Raw genomic sequence first — 14,076 nt, 5'->3', positions numbered from 1 at the left:
GTGAAAACAACGTCGTAATTAAGTAAAAGCTCGTTAATGCGGGTTCTAGACTAAAAATATATAGGAAGTTTTAAAAAATTATATAGTCGCAAAGATTTCAATGGAATGGAACTCGTTTTAATTTCGTTTTAAAATTTGTTTTGAATAGTGCTAATAAAATTAATTAAGTTTTTGCCAAGAACTTCTTAAAACCTTTAGAAAATTGTTTTTATTAGTTGGTCACTTAACAAAGCAATAAAATCCCTTTGTTAAATATTGTTGCTATGATAAATATATCTTTATAAAAATACAAAACTATCATTTTGCATTAACTTTACACAGATTAACAAGGCAACTAGAAAAAAAACTATCAAAAAATTCCCCCGAACCAAAACCCCCTTTACAGAGTCCTAAGCGCTCCCGTGGCAACTTCCTGGAACAGCTCTTCCCTCTTGGCGTCCTCCTCCTCCGTCGGAGTGGTTATGCCGTCGATGGAGGAGTACATCTTCTCCCTCAGGTGCTCTCCGTACACCGTCTCGCTCCACGCCAGGTGCCTGCAGTAGTCCGAGGGCTTCTTCTTCAGCTTGGCTCCCAGCATCCACGGCTTCTTCTTGAACGGCTGGTACGAGTCGATGCACAGGTCTTCAGCTTCGTCGCGTTTCTCCTGTTAGCATGTATTTTAGCGATGTTATTAAGTGTGTTTTTAATGTAATGACAGTCAGAACTTAGGAAATCTAGCAAGAACTTAGGAAATCTGTCTTCTAAGTAAATTTTAAAGTTGCCAAGATTTTAAGAACTTTATAAGCTATAACTGGCAAGTCTAAAACCTTATAAATCTTTTTTAAACTTTTCTATGCTACTTCTAGTGTCTTTAAGCTTTAAACTATTTTTATGGTATTGATAAACTTTTTATCGTATTTTTAAAACCGTTTGAGCTTTACTTAAGCAATCTTATAGGTTATCTGTAAAAATATACTTGGTACAATTAAACATTAAAACTAACTATTAAAACCTTTTAAGCAGTAGATAAATCTAATATTTTTCTTATGTAATTTATTGTATACTATAACACTTTATAACCTGTAAACTGTTACTGTTATACCACTTGTAAGACTTTAAATCACTAACAATTTTAGACCAAACATTTTTTTTTAAGTTTCTAACGAAAATTATATTATTATCTGTTAAATTAGAAAATCCAAACCTGGAAAACTTTGAGGTCGTCCTCCATTCTCTGCCTCCCGTACTTGTCAACTTCTGCCCAGAAAGTCTTGTTGAAATGGTCGTACAACTTCATATCTGCCCGGTTCCACTTCAGTATCTTCTCACCCAGCTCCTCGTTTACCTGTGGTAATTTGATTACAATTACATAGAACATAACATTTTTCATTTTTTAATGAGTGTTTACTTAACTACTTATAATAGTTTACAGGTACACGGTAGTAGTTTAGCATAATCAATTGTCTCCGAGTCTTTTTACCTTCCTGTTTACGATATACTAAATTATGTGATGTACGTAGAAAAAAAAATTCTTTAATTAACTTGAACTATAAAGCTGCATACTGCGTACAAATCTTTTGTTAAGTTGAAAAAATTAATAAAGCGGTAGAATAGTTTGAGAAAAAAAAATAGCTTATAACACTTATAAATAAAATAATAATTTATGTGAGTAATACGAAGTTAGATATTGTAGATGTAGAACTTTCTCTAAACAAGATTTATCAAACTTTAATAACGTTTTAACTTAAACAAGGTGTTATATTGTGTCTTAAAAGCAACAATTAATCTTTTGCAACAAAAGTTGTTAACTTAGAAAAACTTTAAATTTTGACAAAGTTAGGTTCACGTAAGTTTAAATCATTTTGGTAACTTTCAACATATTTGTACCAGCTACTGGCTTTTACAAACAAACAATTTTCAGCAATAAGTCATTCATAGAAACAAAAACAATCAATAACAGTTGTACAGTGAAGTATATCTGCTAAAGCCGTTTGGCCTTGAATGTTTTGTAAACAAACAAGTTTCGCAAAAATGAAAAGCTAATTAATCAATAATAATTTTTAAAATGATTACTAATTAAAGAAACATATATTTTAGTGTTAGCTAGCTTGCTCAGATTTTTTAAACAACTTTTATAAATCTTAATTAATCTTGATTGATAGAGTCTAATTTTAGACCGAGCATACGAAATAAGTTTAAACATTATTTTCTGTTCAAAACATATTTTAACTAACAATTTTTTGTGAATAAAGTTGAATAAGTTATTAATGTCTTGGCTTTCACTAACAAATTCAAACAAACTGCTTAAAATAAAATGCTATTTCTTAAGTTCACAAGTATAAAGATTTTTTTTATGTTTTAATTTATACATAACGAACAAGCTGTATGAAATAAAGAAATGTTTCTAAATTAAAAATTAAACTGACAGCTTTTAAATTAACTTACAAATAACTAGCTGATAAAAATGCACGTCCTTCAAATAAGCAAAGGTAGGTCACGTACTACTTAAGGTTTTATATTAAGCATGCACATATGTTTTGTTAGTAATCTCAATTAGAATTAAAACAAGCACCAGCTAACACGCATTGTTTATAATTAAACTAAAAGATAGTAAATTTATTTTAATCTCTAGTTAAAGTTGTTATCTGTCAGTTTTGAAAACAAAGGTTTACCCCACTTACAAAATATTTAAGCACTTCTCTTGTTTAAAAATATACTTGCAGTACTTTTTTATTTGTTATAAGTTACATAAATAATTAAAACAAATTGTGGTTATTGAATTTTATTTATACGGAGTTTTATTTTATTTATTTTGTCGCTACCATTAAGTTTGTTTATTTTAATTAGTTACTGATTTTAGGTAAAATAAACTTATGAGAAATCAAATCCAAAAGTTAAAACTTTACGTGTATTCAAAAAACTCATATTTAAACTTATGTGGCTGATTTTAGTTTTGTAATTTACTAATATACTCGTTTGTGGTTACTCTCATTAATACAATACCATACTTAATTTAAATATAATAAAGCTTTAAACAATTAACGAAGTTTCAAAATAATATTTAAATATCTAATTAAATTGGTAATATTAAAATTATTTCTAAGTAATGTACGTGTAACAGTGTTTGACTAATATCTGGTTTAAATATTTTTTAGTTCTGTGATGTGGCCAAGAAATAAGTGTTCAATCTTTCATTCTTAATTAAATTATTAGAATAACCACACAAAATCTATGTGGCAACCTCAAATCGTGTAAAATATTATAGATATCTTAAATAAAGCATTTTTTATTTATTTATAAACTCAGCATTTGTAGTAGGTTGATACAAACTAGTTGTTTGAAAATAAAACTATTTTTCCTGGCTAAAATTATAGTATTTGAAAACAACAAAATTTTAACAAGTCTAAATGAAATATTTTGATTTGGGTTAATATTATACATTAAAAAAATATCATAAAATTATTTGAGCTATTATTAAAAATAAACAGATAAAGTATTTTTTGCATGTAAAAATAAATAGCACAACTAATTACGCTGTATTTTTAGTTTAGAACACTCGAAACTAGCGTACTTTAAATCTTGAAATTTCAGTATTTCTTGAAAATGAAAATATGAATTAATCAAAATTAAGTTAAATCTATTTCATAGTTAACATTGGAAATATATACTTTCAAAATTTGCAATTTGTTATTGTTTCTTTCTCAAAAAATAGATTCAACTGTTTTACAAACAACTTCAAATTCATAAATATAATTCAACTCTGATTTAGACATTTTAAACAGACTTTTATGTTTTATGACGTAACATTTTTTAGCTATGTATATCAAAATTAGTGTTTATAACTAAATTTACGCTATAACATTATCAGTTTTTAGCAAGTTTGTTCTGATGATGAACTAAACGAAGTTAATTAATAAACCTTTTTTAAATGAGTGACTTATGTTTAAATTTTTAAAGCAAAATTAATTGCAGCAAACTGCTGAAATAGTTTTAAAATCATAAATTAAACGTGTTCAAACTTTGTACGTATGAGGTTAAGTTGTAATGAAATTTAAGAAATTAAAATATTAATCACGTATTTCTATCATTAAAAAATTGTTTAGGACAATTAAAAGACCCAAACCGTGTTCTGTGTTTTAACATCGAGAAAACGTGAAAAATTATTATTTTCTAATTTTTAATTCTTTAAGTTTGTTTGAATGTAAGCGTTTATGTTTGAAGGTTATAAAAAACACCAAGAGTTTCTAACAAGAGATCTCACACAAAGCAGTTTTATTGTTTATACATATGAAATTCGTGGCTAGTTGTTTTCATAAAAAGTTTAGTTTTTTGTTTTGTAAAAGCAGCACGTTCTTTTGAAAATCTTCATCAATTACAATACCCTCAAGTTGTAGTCTTACATGTGTTGCATGAGAGAACAAACAATTGAAGAAGTTTATTGTTTAGGTAACAATAAATCGTGATAATAACAAATTAATTTTTTGCACCAATTTGTTTGATTTTAAACTTAACAATGTTGTGAGTCAATGTTTAACAATTTACCAAATTTTTTGCAGTTAGAAATAAATCCGTGTTTACAAATCAAATCGCTAACATGCATACTTAACTACAGATCCTTGAAAATGTTTTTTGTTAAGCCTTGTGTTAAAGCATGTGCTATGTTATTTTTGTAAGCTCAACGAACTTAGATAACGTTGTGCAGAATAGTTTAGTTTATGTTGATTAATTATAGTCGACTTTTTATGCTTTATTTTATTTTTGTACAGTGTAGATATTAAGAAAGTAGAAGAAATATAATACTAAAATACGTAATATTTTTTCAGACATTTTTAAATCGTATTAAGTAGTAAAATATGTTTATGTTCTTAAGAACGTTTTACATGTTAAGTTTCAATAAAATCATGGGATACATATAAAATCTAAGATGTTTGAGTTCTGAACAAGTATGATTAAATACATCAATAGTGTAAATATTTAAAATAAATTTGCTTGTTTACAAACAATACCAGATGTTAAAAAGCAATTAATAAAGAAAAATGTTGTTAAAGTTGACTTAATGACATAAATTCGTGGCATGTATATGTTGTATCTACTTCAAATGCTGTGTTTGAAAAGTTTTAAGTTATTTTTATTCACGTAGATCTAAATAAAATATTTTGTGTCTAGAGTAAACAACTATTTGAGTACTACTAAATACTTTAAGTTTGCATACTTTTTTTGATTACGTTAGCTTAGCTTCAATGTTTTAGTATATTTGCTACGTAAAAAAATAAACATAGTTAACAAACTTGTGGAAATACAGTTTATACTTAACAATAACAGGGATCTAAAACAAATACAGTCTGTCAGGCAAAGAGTATGAGGTTGATGACGTGCTTTCCGCTAAAGATAATTGTTTTAAGGAAAAGGAGTATAGCTTTTTTCGTTCTGAATTTTAAGGGATGTTGATAATTTTATTTTACTATCAAGCTTATTTTAAAAATTGTTGTTTTATTAAAGTTTTTCTTCTAAGCTATATATTTATTAATACAATTTCCGAAAGTTACAGCGGCACGCAAAAAAAAAAAAATTCTAAATAAACACTCACAAAAAGCTACCAACCCTTTATTTAAAACATTAAAAAGTACATATTATAGGTCATAAGTATTCAGCCATTTTTAAGCAATACAACAGCAGATTACAATGAATGGCATTACTGTTATATACTTTCGTCATATAAATGCCGTTTTATATCGAATTTAAACGGTATTAAATGCTTATAACATTGCAGGTGTTATTCGTAACAACAAGTTAGCATGATAGACATACCATTTGTATAAAGCTCATTTGAGTTTGTGTCTTTATTTAGCACTAAATTTTACTGAAAACCGATCAAAAACTGGTTTCATAGATGGAAAATCTTGTTTAGGCTAAACTTAAGCGGGCTTATTTATTGATAGACACAAGGTGATATAAGTGCGTTTGAGTTTTATTTGTGTTGGAGTTTGGTTTCGCTTTATATTTATAAAAACATTAAATGTGGCAGCCTTCGTAAGTCAACTGTCATAAGTTTGTTATTATGTTTGTGTTGCTCAATCTTTTAATCTATACAGGCAGAAACTTTTATATTTCAAAATTAAAACTTAACATGATAAAAGTGCCAAAGGAACGACACAACATTTTATTGATCTTAAAAATCTAAGTAAAATCTTAACTTAAAATAAAAGGTTATCTGCTAAATATTATTTTTCAATTTTTTGTCACCTAAAAAGCTTTAACATATACCAACACATCTGTTAGCGCCGGCCTTTTTTATGTTTTTCAAGGTAGAATGTTGTTTCTTAATGTTCAGTAATCTATTATTTGTTACTGTAAACTTTTTTGTCACCTTAAAAGCATTAAGGTACACCACAGAACATAATTATTTATAATTTTTAGATTTAAGTGTGTTAATAAATTACTACTTTTGCTGCTTATTAAGCACTTAGCTGTGGTTTAATGTAGACATAAATGTACCTCAGCTATTTCTAAGAAATGCTGCTTGCTTAAAAATTTTTTTAATAACTTACTTAACCTTTTAAAAACCACTCACTGTTAGTACTTGAGAAGCTAACTTTTTAAAGATATACACGGGTTGATATTTATTGCACTTTAAGTAAGTGTATAAGTTTTATTCGTTGTTGGGCAAGCGTTCATAGTTAAAATCAGAACCTTAGAGAATTTACTTTACTTCAAAATAAATATCTACAGCTGGTAAATGTCTTAAGTTGAGTGCAAAAGATTTTTCTTATTTAAAAAATTTTAAATTCTACTAAAAATTTACTTTTAAAAGTATACTAGTATTATTTTACAAGTTGTCGCATAAAGATTCGTACAAACACTGTAACGTACAAAAGTACCAAAAACATCTTATTGTAATGTTTAATTAGTATATTATAAACAGTATAAAAAAATTCAAACAGTATCGTTACCAACCTCAGTCTTGGCTTCTTCGATCCTCATCTTGAACTTGATGTAGACGATGTCCTGCCAGTCCCAGCAGAGCTTGTGCTTGAGCATGATCAGCGATTCGTCGAAGAAGTCCGTGATGAGCACCAGCGAGAAGATGTTGGACATCTCCTGTATCCTGCTGTCGATGTAAGCCTCGTCCGTGTTTGACACGTCGTAGCTGTTTGAGATGAAAAAGAGATCATTGATTGTTAAAAATTAGTTGAAAATTTTTGTATTTATGTTGTGTAAGAAGGTTTTATCAAAAATGGTCAGTTATGAGCAGTTATTATTGTTTGATACGTCGTAACTATGAATATAATAGTAAACAAATGTTTGTAAAAATGCATTATTAGTTGTGGTTAATAAATATTTTTTTTATAAGCTTATGCCGGGTTTTTTTATTTGTAGCTTTACTTTTTTTTAATCATAACTGTGTGGTAGAAATATGGTTAGTTATGAGTAGTTACGATAGTAGTAATATAATGTTGTAGATAAACAATGATGATAGTGTTTTTTCAGCAAAATGTTAAAATTGGTAAGTTTTTTTTAAGAACGGATGATAAGCTGTTATATAGACTGCAGTGATTGTTTCAAATAAATTTAGTTTTGTTGTTTTTCAGTCCTGGACAAGAGGTTTAAAGGTATCCAAGTGGTATGCAACTTCAAAAGGTTTTTTGTGCATCCAGGTCCTAGGATAAAACATTTGAAAGCTTTTATCTTTGTCGTTAAATTAACAAAGTATATATGAACTAGTACTTTTTATTATTTTTCACAGTTTAGCTTATCAAAAATTATAAATTTCAACCTTTAAGAAAATAAAGGGGTGCAGATGTTTTCTAGCTACGTTTCTGTTAGCATGTGTTAGAAACTAGTTTGTATGTTTTTTTGACGCAACGTTGTATTTAGCAAAGTCTTTTAACAGTGAAAGCCAAGGTAACAATTATAGTATTGTCATATTTACAAACCTATTTATAGTTTTTGATTTATTTTTTATATAAACCTGATGGTTCTGGCTTTAAACAAAAGTTAAGGGTTTAAAATACATATCTGTTAGTGTTTATAGCTTTGATTTTTTGATAACGGATTTGACTATCAAGACAAGAAAGAAATAAGTTAATAAGAATAAGTCAAATTTAATTTTTTTTAAAGTTTCGTTTAAATTTAATGTCTAATAAATTAAATAACTAAACAGTTTGAAGCTTAAAGACTACAGCTATCAAAAATCAATTACTGACATTAAAATACGTTAATTTAATTTGACATTAAACAAAGCTTAGACACTTACATTCATTCAAGTGCGCAAAACTACACTTCTCAGTGTTTTGTGATCTTTAAAGCTGCCAAAGCTCGTAAGCAGCTTACCAATAAACAAAAGCTCTCGTGCGGTAGTTCATGAACTTTAAAGAACTGCTAAGAATTCACTTTTTTTTTTAATTTGTTGTAAGATTTAACAACGTTTTTTATTTCCATAACACTGCGGCTTGCTTGCAAATTTTTTTACAACAGACCGCAATTCGATTAACAAGATTTTATGCGTCAACTTTGATTTAAATTTAACAAAAAAGAGGCGTTGAAATTACGTCAGAATTTCTGCATCCGCCAGGCTACTGTTTTATTGATAAAAATGAAAAGGTTATGAAAGAATTTAATTGTGCTATTTTCAAAGCCTGAACGCAACCTCAAATCCAATCAATACCGTTAATGCGACGTTTTTCGCCGGAAATTTTATGTGTTTGTGTCAGACATTTTCTTGTATCTCGATTTTTTTTCATATATGTTTACTTGTACGGATGTATCGTGTCAGAATTGTTGGTTATTCTTATGCCTTCGGGTGCTTAAATGATGTAGTAACGTGATTAGAAGTACGCGAAAAGAGATTAAGAAATTATAAATGTGAAGGAATACTTTGTTTTGTAAAGTTCTGTATTTATTATAAAAATCATATTCCACTTTTGTTATATTAGTTTTAATCTAAAATTTTAATTATTTATTTATGTTTACAAGTAGTTTTAATGGATAGTTGTAAAGTAGAGTGTTTATTTTTCGTAAAAACAAACACTTAATATCTTAGACAAAAAGAAAATGTTACATTCCTTAACCTTTAAAACCATTTACTTATTTAATAAAATTAAACTTTTTATAAAAATAACAAAAAAAAGTTTCTGCCTCTATTTTATAAAAACTAACTTTTTGTAAAAGATTATAAAGCAAAGTAAAAACAATGTTTGTAACAAAAAAAACTTTATTATTATTCTCACAACAAAAAAATACCCGTTATCGAAGAACATGTGATTCTTGGACCTGAAGTACCAATCGGTGTCCTTGGTGAAGAAACTGTCAGGTTTGTCGTAAAATGTCTGCAGTCTCAGTGCTGTCGTGTCGGCTTTCACATTCGCCAGCCAGTCGTTGAACGGTGATTGATCCTGAATAAGAAAAAATGTGTAAATAAAATTAAGAAATTGATGCTTATAAAGTTTTTTGTTTGTTTTGCGAAATAAGCAGCCTTAAAACAGCTAAAAGGCTTGCCTAAACTACATAAAGGAAAATATAACTTATTTGTACTTTATGAGCTAACTTCAGTTTAAATTTACACAAGAAAGTTTATTATAAGAAAAATATCTGAACCCTACTGATCAAATCTATCAACTTTATGTTTGTTCAAATCGTATTTTGAAAAGAAGCAGTTAAACTGTTAGTAAAATATTAGTTCAAATTCATTCAAGCTTAAAGTTATTGAACTACTTTAAAGAACAATATAAAAGTAGTTCATTTTATTCAAAAAATTTATACCGTTCTGTAAAAAAATTTGTTATTAAGTTTCTTATATATACTTAAATATGATTATTGACGTTCGGCTATGTTAATGAAAAAAAAAGTTGTCAATAAATCAACATTAAATTAATCTGACAAAACACTTATTCAAAGCGAGAACTATCAAAGGACTTATTTATTATTTTTGCTTTAAGCTTTTGTTTTTAAAACAAGCTTAAGCATGTATAGCAAACTTTGCAATTATTACATCTAAGACCATTTTTGTTGAAAATAAGTCAACGTCTTTTAATTAAAATTAGATTTAAAGAGCTAAAAGTTTTATGTTGTTCACAACTTAGATAAGCCTTTATTTCTATAAAAACATAAAAACGTTGTAGAAAATTTTAATTGCCTGTTTTATTCTCTTAAGCATTTTCAAGAAACAATTTTCTTATATCTAATAAGTTTAGGTTTTATGCCTTTGAAGCATAATTTAAAAAGATATGTATAAAGTAGTATATCTTATATAAACAAAAAAACTAACAACAAAGAAACCAAACACAGATTCCACGTTATCTTTTGGCGCCCTGATAATTGTGATGTATTGGGTCTCTGGGTAAACTATTTCCCTAAGGTTTTCAATGTTGAATCTGTTAAAATAACAAATCAGTTATAATGATTGTTATATACAGTTTGACCTATGAAATATTTGAAAAATTTTGCAGCCAATATTGGTTTTATATTCTTGAAAGTTCTTGCAAAGAGATATAAATGTTAAGTTTTAGTTTCACTTTAGTGTTAGTCCATAAATAAATGTAAAGTATAAGTATTAATGTTAGTAGTTGCAAATCGAGTAATTATTTTATTTTCTATTTGTATTAGTAGTTACTAAATATGTACATTAGTTTTTAAAAAGTACTATTTACACTTTTAATTAGCTTAACTACTAAAACACTATTTTACATATAAGTATGTATAATCTTAAGGTACTGAGTTCAGCTTAATTAATTAGAACTAGCTTTTTTTTGTGTTATATTATTTTGTTTTAAAATTTTAAGGAAACTAACGTAATATGTTTGATAAACTATTAAATCAAAGAAACTAAATATGTATTATCCTTTATGCTTCTTCAGAGCTGAACTTTCTTAAAACTAGACGTATAACGAGATTAAATTAAGAATCTGCTACATTTTCAAAATATTATCAAAATTATGAATAAATTTTTATAAAGTCGAAACTTAACATGAAACTCAATTTTTGCATAAAATTTGAGCAATAAACATAAAGGCAGCTGCAAAAGCTTCTAGACCCTACGAAAGCTTGTTACAAATGTCAAAAAGTTTATCAAATCATTTTTGAGGTTTCTCGGTCAAAATCTTTTTATACATAGCCTGTGTAAGGTACTTTTAACCACTTGATTAAATAATTTAACTCTATAATACAATCGCAGTAATTTATAACCACATAATAAATGTTAAAAAAATTAACGGTTTTTCATAAGTTTGAAATCAGTGACTGTGTTCTTTTAACTTATATGTCTATAAGTGTATATTTTAAATGAAGTATCATAAAAAAAAATTATGCGGTATACAGTATATTTTCAATAATTTGAGTTTTCGTAAACCTAGATGTTATATCTATTACTAATAAGATGCATTTAGTTATAAAAAATAATTAAAAAAAGAGTGCCAAGTGAATTAATAGTTAACTGTACAAAAAACGGTTTGATAAACTAAGAAAAAATTTGTTAAGTTTTATAATATGTTAAACATACTTTTTAAAACTAACTTTAGAATAAACAAAAAAAAACTAGATGGTATTAAAGTAGGTTGCAAAATATTGTCAAATGAAGTAATATAAACTTACTGAAATTTAAAAAAGTTTAAAATTGCAACTTAGAGATCGTAAAACGAAATAACATTTCGAAAGTTCAAATCAAGTACGATAAAACAACAAACCGAAAATGATGGCCGATGATGTCATACTTGGGAAGTTGGGGGTCGATTAGCCTTTTGTCGATGTAGGCAGGGTAAGCCCCTAATTCCCAGTGACCCTTGAGGGGAAGGGCGACAGTCAGGTTGTGGGTATCTGTTAAAAAAAGTTATAAATTAATTTATAGTAATAAATATAGTTAAGTTTTAGGGGAACACCGCTAAATGGTTCCGCTTGTCTGTTAATAAAAGTTAAATATTAAATTAAATAAAAAAGTACTACAACATCAGAAGAAAAAGCATAGTACTCACTTAAGTTTAAAAAAGCAGCAAAATATGTTTTTAAAGTGCTTGAAAAAATTAAACCGTTAGTGAAAATTTTTTTAGATAATTATAAATTTATTTATATAGACCAGATGAATAAAACATAAAAGCTTATGTTCAAAAAATTTATTTATTTTAATTGTTAATGTAAAGGTGCTGGTAAAAAAAAGAACCTTATAAATGGGAAACTTGAAGCCTTGATTTAGTTTTAGTCAAAAACAGCCCCACAGATTGGACAAAAAAGTGTATTAGTTAGTTCGTTATTTTTTGAATTAAGACCATATGATAGCTCAAGATATGTGATTTGAAAGATTTGTATATATACACTTCACTGCAGTATTTTACACAGCAAAAAAAAAACTATTAGTAGCCTAATCTTAAAAAGAAACTAAATTAATCAATAAAAAAGGATTATTTAAACTTTGAAAAAGTCTGTTTTATCTAAAGATATTATATTTTAAAAACACGCTTTTTTTATATTTTAACTAACATCAAAACCTTAGAACATTCGAGAACTAGCATTGAAATTCGAGCTTTATTTGGATTAAACAGTATTAATAAAAAAAGTGATCATCAATTGCGGTTTTTCCAGCTTTAATACGTGTTTATACAGTGCGGTTTTTACACGCCCAAGGTACAAGTAAAAATAAATTTAATTTGTATTTAATTGCGCTAACTCGATCTAATTAGGACTAAAACTTGTTGCCGTTTGTAAGATAAATTATATTGAAACCTCAGAAAATGACAGTTTATTATGGTACAATACTTTTTGATCACTGTTTGTATATTTATTTTATATATCTTTCATTTGACCAAATTCTACAACTTTTTATAGCTAATCAACATAGAAAGTTATTTAGAAAAAAAAAAAGTTGGGTCTTGAAAATTTCAACAAATGTTACTGATACTTATTATTTAAGTTAACTTATTACCAACTACAAAAATTTTGATGTGGGTTTTTTATATAAGTTCCAATAAAATCAAAAATTAGTCTTACGGTGTAGTTAACTACATAAAATACAATCATCTTGCTATTTTTAAATGATTATTTACAAAGTATTTATGCAGTTACTAAAAATAAGTTGTCTACACTAATAATTGTCTTCTTAATATATGTAAAAACTATTATATTAAGTACACAGTTAAATACATCGTATACATCGTTAAGTCTTTTACTATGTAAAAGTCTCAGTAACGTAGTGTTTAGATCAATTTGAACTACTATTTGTACAACAGCTAGTACAAACACATTATTAAATTTGTTACAAGTTATACAAACATGTTTTTATTACTAAACACTTCATTATTCTTAAGTAAGTCTGGGATTATACTAATTATAACCATCTAAAGCAAGCTATTAATGTTTTTCTTAGAAAAAAACTAAGTAAAATGTGTTAAGGCTCCTTTAAATAACAAACATAAAAAGTTAGTCTAAAACAAACTTTGAAAATTTAATTTCAACTTATCAAAACATGATTTAGCACAGTTGTTCAAAACATCTCGTAAAATCCTAATTTACCAATCACTTACATTTATTTTTCACTAATCCTACCAATAATTTTTTTTTCAAGTTTTAATGAGCTTAAAATTTCAGTCTTGTGAGAAACTCACCCAAAACTTACTGTGAAAATTTTGTTTTTATCTCTAAAACCTTACAACTTCTTTATTACAATAAACATATCGCCAACTTCAAAGGTGTTTTGGTTTTGTTTCAGTAAATAAACTGTTATGAGTTGTACAATATATGAGAATATTTATAATGTTAACAGACTTTAAATGTAATACACAAAATCTTATCTCATTGATAACAATCACCTTGACATATATTTATAAACATAAAGTTGGACTTCAATCATAGTCATTTTAATTTGCTACAAACAAACATTTGATTTCAAACATTTCTTGCTCTGTTTTAGACATAGTATGTTGAATAGTTATTCTTTATGGTAAGTTAAAAAAAAAGATCTTAAAAATAAAACTGTTTTATACTCAAAGAGAGTGCTGCAACAAAGTAAATTGTTCGAAATACGGTAGTTTTATTTAGCAGACTTAAACTAATAAGTTTTTACATTGTGCTTGTTCAATAATGTTTTGAATATTGCATATGTATTACGTGAAAAAC

General features: G+C 26.9%; 1 protein-coding gene across 1 annotated transcript; it reads right to left on the bottom strand.

Annotated features, from left to right (window-relative positions):
* Positions 1–379: 379 nt before the first annotated feature.
* LOC145846748 (galactosylceramide sulfotransferase-like) lies at positions 380–11,787 on the bottom strand (the record flags this gene model as incomplete). Its single annotated transcript, XM_082953368.1, has 6 exons — positions 380–643; positions 1,184–1,324; positions 6,934–7,126; positions 9,220–9,371; positions 10,244–10,349; positions 11,658–11,787. Coding segments are annotated over 6 exons (986 nt in total), but the record flags the coding sequence as incomplete, so codon positions are not given.
* Between the last annotated feature and the right edge of the window lie 2,289 nt (positions 11,788–14,076).

Source organism: Thalia democratica, unplaced genomic scaffold (assembly GCF_965202585.1).
Source record: "Thalia democratica unplaced genomic scaffold, ktThaDemo2.hap1.1 HAP1_SCAFFOLD_600, whole genome shotgun sequence".
In the NCBI taxonomy this organism is placed as follows: Eukaryota; Metazoa; Chordata; class Thaliacea; order Salpida; family Salpidae; genus Thalia; species Thalia democratica.
The sequence above is the reverse complement of the archived record's forward strand: the minus strand, read 5'-3'. Positions and strand labels throughout refer to the sequence as shown.